A 6837-nucleotide genomic window follows, 5' to 3' on the forward strand; every position below is an offset into this window, starting at 1 on the left:
ATCGGCACGTGGAGGGAGGTTTGTCCCAGTCTCGGAGGAGGTTCTATGCATGCATATATGTAAAGAGGCCCTAACATGCTGTTGTGTGTGTATGTCTGGCATGTGTATGTATCGAAAGTAAAGCGCATGTGTCAACCAATGCCGCATGGCATGTATATGTATGCTGAGCTTCATGTAGAGAATAGTAGGGACCCTTCGATCTGCTTTAAGGAGAGGAGATCTTACAGTGCCCCACACCTGCACATGGCTGCCCTGTCTCACCAGGCCACTTCTTGTTGTTCTTTAGCCAGCATGTGGTGAAACCAGTAGCCTATCCATATCAGCCAGGAGCCTCACAGCCTATCCTATGTGGGGCCTCCACTGGCCCTACTCCTCCACCAGCCTTTCTGTGGAGGCACCTCCACAGAGTCTTATCTCTCTCAGCCAGGGCACCTCCACCCCCAACCTCTCCTTGTCTCATTGTGTGAGGCACCTCACTGCAGTCCTCCTGTCGGCCAGAGGCTGCCTCACACCTGGCCTATCACCTCCAGCCCGGAGGCACTCCACTGCGATCTATCCCTGAGTCCTAAAGGGATGGCTAAAATCTCAGTAAAAATCTCCAGGGCCAAGTGAGTGGCTCCACACCTATAATCCCAGCACTTTGGGGTAAGCCAAGTGAAGAGATCCATGATCAGGAGTTAAAACTTTCCAACCCTCTACCCAACATGACGGGAAACCCATTTCTAAAATCTAAAAGAGAGTGTGGAGTGTGAGTAGTGGGTGCCTATAACCACAGCTCTCAGGAAGGAGTGAGCGCGGAAGGAGGTACTTGAACTAGGGAGGCCCGGAGGCTGCAGTAGGGGCAGAGATGGTGCCATTGCACTCCAGCCTGGGGAGCTAAGCAAAGTCTGAAAAATAATAATAATAAACAAATAAAAAATCTCCATAAACATTCCCACCCCCTCCATACAGCCAGCTCTGAGTCACTGGCTGCTGGCTGGCCAGTCACACAGCACCATGGACATGCAGAGGTACCAGTGGGCACTTGGTATGTGTGGCTCAGATGAGGACACAGAGTTAGTCAGAAGATTCTTGGGCAAATGTATCCAAAACAGTCCTGGAATGCAAAATGTGAAGTGTTTCCACAGCAGTGGCAGGAACACATGACTGGCACTATTTATAAGCGATAAAAGGGTTATTTCATGCATCCTCTTTAAGCTGCAAATGCTTCATGTACAAAAGAAAAAAATCTGTCCTTTTTATTCATGAGACTGGCTTAAGGATCAAATGAGATAGTTTTTTAAAGTGATAATTTGGCTTGAAGATATAAAGGAGTTTTGATTCCATTCTATAATAAATCTGTTTTTAATATAAAGATCTTTTCTCAAAATCGCTGTATGAAATGATCTCCAGAGAGACAGATTCACCGTGTTTGCCCTGAGATTGAGAGGCCCCTGCCTGCCACTCCACACCCTGCTTGTGAAGGCCCAAGTCACTCACTATGCAAACAAGTCAGGTTGGGTTATTCCCTTTGGTTAATGTTAAAACCAGTCATGGGTCTTCCTGGAATGGTGGATAATCCACACGTGGATAATCAAGAGTTGACTATATGGGTTCCTCCCTCCCTCCCCTCCCCTTCCACCAGGGATCCCCGACAGAGGCCACAGAGAGACCCTTCAGCGGATGTAGATCATGTCGGAGATGGCTCCAGGCAAGTGGGTAATGATCTGCATTCGCAGCCACCAGTAGTAGTCCATGGGGTGGTAGCGGGTGTAGGGGGTGGTGGCGGTCAGGGCGTGTGTGACAGCATCGATGACAGGGGACGTGTCTGTGGAGCCACTGCTGCAGTAGGTCTCCATCTTGGCGATCTTTTCATCAAAGTACTTCTTGCCGTAGTCCTTGCGCACAACCTCAGGCAGCTCGTCCCACATCTTCTTGGCGATGGCCTGAATGCTCTCGGGGCTGTAGAGGCTGGTGGCAGCGATGAAGTTGCCGGGCTCCACCACACTGACCTTCACGCCCAGGGAGTGCATCTCATAGCGCAGGCAGTCTGAGAAAGCCTCTACCCCAAACTTGGTGATGCAGTACGGCGAGCGGGCCGGGTTGGCCATGCGGCCCAGCATGCTGCTGATATTGACCACGCGGCCTACAGAGGGAGACAGAGATACCTGCTAAGGCGGCACTGCCCTATGACATGGAGGGCAGGAGTCAGGCGTGTCTCCAGAGGCTTGGCTGGAACCACTTCTGACCCACCCAGGAGCCTTCTCATTCAGGAGGCAAGGCCAGCTCAGACCCACGCATCAGCATCGGCACCTCTGATCTTCCCTGGGAACCTGGCTGTGCCAGGCCGGACAGGGGAGGACAAGTGAGTGAGAAGCAGGAGGGCACAGTGTGATGGGCAACACACAACTGACTCAAAAACCAGATCAAGCCCAATGCGGTGATAATTTGGGTTGAAAACACAAGGGGAGAAGTGGGAAGCGAGACAGCTGTCTGTGTGGATCTGAGCTTTCACTATAGGCAAGGTCTGGTGCTGGTTAGGGAGAAATACAGCCTAAAAGCTTCCCCTTCCCCTTATGGAGCTTAAAATCCAGCTCCAGTAGTATGATGTGCCAAGTGTCTATCCACTGATCGCAACACTGGCGATAGGGGTTGGAGCGCAGAGGAAGAAGTACCTGGGGCTGCAGCTGGGAGGGAGCCCTCAGATGGCCCTGAAAGAGGACAGGGCCTGTGCTGTTAGAATCAACTCCCAACTCCATTCCACCCAGGTAGGGTGGAGCCTGGGTGGAGCCCAGGACAGCCTGGAAAACAGAGCAGCAGGCAGGGGCAGGGGCAGGGTTTCTGAACCTGACTTCAGGGCTAGGACATGAGGAGAGAGTCCTGGGCATTGGGAGAGTGTGGTGACCCCCCTACTCCTCTTCCTCCAAAGACCCTCAGCCACAGGCCCAACCTGGGGACATCAGGGGCCTCCTGCAGCTCCTCCTGGCCCTGGGAACAGAGTGGTTGGAAGTGGATAGCATTTGGCCCAGCTGGGGAAGCCCAGGCAGATCTGGGACCAGTTTTCCCTATAGGTGTGTACCCGGGAAGGAACTCGGCCCATCCAGGTGTGTACCGGGAAGGAACTCGGCCCATTTAGGTGTGTACCCGGGAAGGAACTCGGCCCATCTAGGTGTGTACCCGGGAAGGAACTCGGCCCATCCTGGGTGGAGGCACGTTTCAGAAAACTCTTTGAAGTCACTGAAGGGTTGGGGTTTTCATCTAAAATCCTATAGCTGCCCTCCATGTTCATGCCGGCTGTTGCTAGGACTTCACCATAGATATATGGATCTTACCCTTTTTGCCACAGTTGTTTGCTATGTCAGGGAAAAAATCCAAGTCAATGACTTCTGAAGAGGTTTGCTCACATTTGGCCACCCACATGGTTTGGGTGTTTTCTTGGTTTTCCAAATTTCTAATCTTGATTATTACTATTATTTCCTAATAGCACAATGATCTCATTTTTTAAACTACAGTATAAATAACCATAGAATGAATATGCCAAATTTTACTTAACCACACCTGATTGATACAAAGATGTATACACACAGCTTTGTGCAAAGGGTGATTCTCTCTATAGATTAGGTTCCCAGAGTGGGTGGCTGCTAAAATCTTGAAGCTTTTGCTGCATAGACCACTGACCTCTTACCTGCTCTACTTCCTGAAAGCCACACACCTCTCTCCCCCTACCTGGCCACAGCCCCTCTGCCCACCACCACCCCAGGCCCAGCACAGCCCCTGGGGCCACCCTTGCTGTGTTGTGGACGTTGGAGCTGCTGGGACAGGTATGTCCATTCTGAGCAAAGATGAACATGTGGGGCCGATTCAGGGGCAGGAGGGAGCTCCCTTTCCCACTCACCTTTGGCCCTTCGGATGAGGGGGAGAAAGGACTTCGTCGTCCGCACTGTGCCCCAAAGGTTCACTTCTGCCACCTCCTTGTAGGTCTCCATGCTGGTGAACTCCACCTCCCCGAACGTGGAGATGCCGGCGTTGTTAACGAGGCCCCACATCCCTGGACAGGGGAGGGATAGGTGTGCGGTGACCACAGGGGCTTGGCCCCAGGCATTGCCCATCAGCCTGCAGGCCAGCCTCCTTTCCACTCCTTTCCTGTGACTTCCCAGCCTCTTGCCCAGTGCTCTCCAGAAACTTTCTAGAGTCACTCAGGAGTGACAGGAGGTAAAGAGGCCTAACGTGCTAACTGCCACCCTCCCTTACGTCTAGAATGTCCAGTGCTCATGTCACATCTGCCTGGCTCGATTCTCTGGGCCCACCATGACCCAGCCTGCCATGTCCCCCAGCCTTGAATCTCACCTCACCTCAAATTCCCACTGCCACTCCACTCCACCCTATCCTATCCCCACAGCCTGAGTTTCACACCCCGTTCCTGTTTACTCATCTCTGCCTCTGAGCTTTCGCTCACATCTTCTCTTCTCTTGCCAGAAGCCAGGGAAATCACAGGGGAGGCGGGCACGCGGAGGCAGCTGTGTTTTGCAGGGACCTCTCTGAGTTCAGTTTTTTGGGGGGCAAAGGCTGGATGGGTCAGAGCCTCAGGACAGAGCTGGGCCCTGCCTCTTTGTTGTGGAAACCCTCAGGGTTCAGTCTCCCGTGGCCAAAGCCCCGTGCTCCTTCCCAAGGCGCAGCCTCAGAGCAGAGCTCCTGTCCTGGGACCATCCCTGCTTGTGGGAACTCGGTGCTGCTTCATTTTCCAAGTTAATCATGGAAATGAGTTTGTGTAAATGACAGAGTAATTGGTCTCTAGCTGCTTTCCTTCCGTGTTACCCAAATTAAAGCTTCATTCACTGCCCTCTGGTGCCTTCTCCTTCAATTACGGAGAATTAAGGGCATTTATTAGAGAAAGGAAATTGCTGGTTAACACAGTGTCCATGAAGAGCTCACACTCCCACTCTCCACCAAACCCTGTGGGTGTCTCCCTGCTCTAGGTCTCACCTGTGACCTCACTCAGATGCTAATGACAGGATCAGCGTCATCCACAACGACCCCAGAGCTCCCACTGTCTCCCTGCAGACGTGCCCTGAGTCTTCACCCTCTTCTCTTCCCAGGAGGAGCAGCTGGCCGCTCCCCACCTCTCATGGCTGACACTTCCACATCGTCTTCGAGACCACAGACACGGATCCTTCCCTCTCTTTTACGCAACTTCAGCTTTTCCATTGCCCATGACTCCAGCCCTTCAGTTCGATACACACAAATGTGTGTTAGATTAGTGTCTACAAATGCCACATTTCCATATCCCGGAGATCCTTCTGTCACTGTGCCACCTGCTCTCCCTCCCTCCACGCCAGGCTTCCAAGAACACACTCTATCCTGTAATACAAAGATTAGCCGGGCATGGTGGCGGCGCCTGTAATCCCAGCTACTCTGGAGGCTGAGGCAGGAGAATCGCTTGAACCAGGGAGACAGAGGTTGCAATGAGCCGGGATCATGCCACGGCACTCCAGCCTGGGTGACAGAGCAAGACTCCATCACACACACACACACACACACACACACACACACACACACACACTATCCTCTCCATCTCCCTTCCATACCACACTGGGTCCCAGCCCTCAGCTGTCCTCACTCTGTACTCTCCACAGTCTCCAGGGTGGTACACCAAGACCTCACCCCCAGTCTTCACTCTCCTCAGGCTCGCTACAATATCAGTACTGCCAGGACTCCTCGAGGCTCACTTCCCCCTCAGCATTAGTGATCCCCAGGCATCTCCTGCATCCACCCTGACACCTTTCTTTCACCTGCCCCCAGACACAAGTGGCTCCCAATGTCCTGGCCTAATCCTGTTCCTCTCAAAGTTGACGCAACTCTTAGGTGTCCTCATCTTCTTCATGTTTGTGAATTTTCCAGCTGTTTCATGTTTGATTCATAAGGGACAATATCCCATGACTTAAAATGCAGACAGCCCTTTTTCTACCTAAAAATAAAACAATGACATTTGACACTACTATCCAAAAAAGTTTAATGAAACATGACCCGTGAAGGCACACAGTCCCTGAATTACAGCTTTGAGGAGTGTTGAGAGGTGGTGGACCTAGGTGCCACCTGGAGTCCTCAGCCAGTGTTCTGAATAAACTCACGGAGGCATTCCCGCTGGTTGGGCAACAGCAATTTTCCTGCAACAACCCCAAGATGGCCTCCACACCAGTGGCCTCCCAGTTCTCCTCGGGAGTCACAGCTCTCTCCTCGTCCCATCTCCTGTCTCACTTCCACCTGAATGTCCCACAGGTCCCTGACTCACCCTAACCACCACCCTCACATCAAGTTTCCAAGCTGCCCAAGCCTGCTCCTCCTCTTCGTTAATGATTTTACTTTCGTCTGAGTCCTCCAGCTCCTCCACCCCTCCCCCATCGAATGAGTCATCAGGTACTGCTAATATTACAGATCAAAATCAACATGACAGCTGGCAGGCCCCTAATTAAGCCCTTTACATTCATTAACTTCCCTGATCCTCACAACCAGCCTGTAAAATAGATCCTAAATTGTCTCATATCCAGTCGAGGCAAGTGAAGCTCAGAGCGGTTAAGCACTTTGGTCAGTGTCACCCAGCTAACAGGTGGGGAGGGTGGGATTTGGACCCAGATCTGTCTGAGGACAAAGCCCCCACGCCCCAGGCTGTTGCTGGTTTCCTCTGCTGGGTCGGTTATTCCTTCCTGTTTCCACTGGCATTCGCTTGGGTCCTCTCTCCTGCGCTGCTTGAGAAGCCTCCTCCTGGGTCTCCTTGTCTCACTCACTCCTCCACCTCCATCTTCACCCCACCCCTCAGGCCGACCCCCCCATCAGTCACTTCCTGCTCTATGGTCTCCATCC

General features: G+C 52.4%; 1 protein-coding gene across 1 annotated transcript; it reads right to left on the reverse strand.

Moving 5' to 3' along the window:
* Positions 1-1111: 1111 nt before the first annotated feature.
* Positions 1112-5366, reverse strand: LOC103881139 (D-beta-hydroxybutyrate dehydrogenase, mitochondrial-like). The gene is made up of 3 exons (XM_031661613.1): positions 4963-5366; positions 3875-4027; positions 1112-2125 (listed from the first exon to the last, which is right to left on the reverse strand). The coding sequence occupies exons 2-3, from the start codon at positions 4023-4025 to the stop codon at positions 1656-1658; spliced, it is 621 nt and encodes a 206-aa protein (XP_031517473.1). The 5' UTR covers positions 4026-4027; positions 4963-5366; the 3' UTR covers positions 1112-1655.
* Positions 5367-6837: the final 1471 nt, after the last annotated feature.

This window comes from Papio anubis, unplaced genomic scaffold, assembly GCF_008728515.1.
Source record: "Papio anubis isolate 15944 unplaced genomic scaffold, Panubis1.0 scaffold2025, whole genome shotgun sequence".
In the NCBI taxonomy this organism is placed as follows: domain Eukaryota; kingdom Metazoa; phylum Chordata; class Mammalia; order Primates; family Cercopithecidae; genus Papio; species Papio anubis.

Excerpts from the sequence above, each read along its gene's own strand:
- LOC103881139 (XM_031661613.1), bottom strand. The coding sequence starts at position 4,025 with ATGTGGGGCCTCGTTAACAACGCCGGCATCTCCACGTTCGGGGAGGTG. Across the intron at positions 2,126-3,874 it reads CCTCATCCGAAGGGCCAAAG|GCCGCGTGGTCAATATCAGC; the intron begins GTGAGTGGGAAA and ends CTCCCTCTGTAG.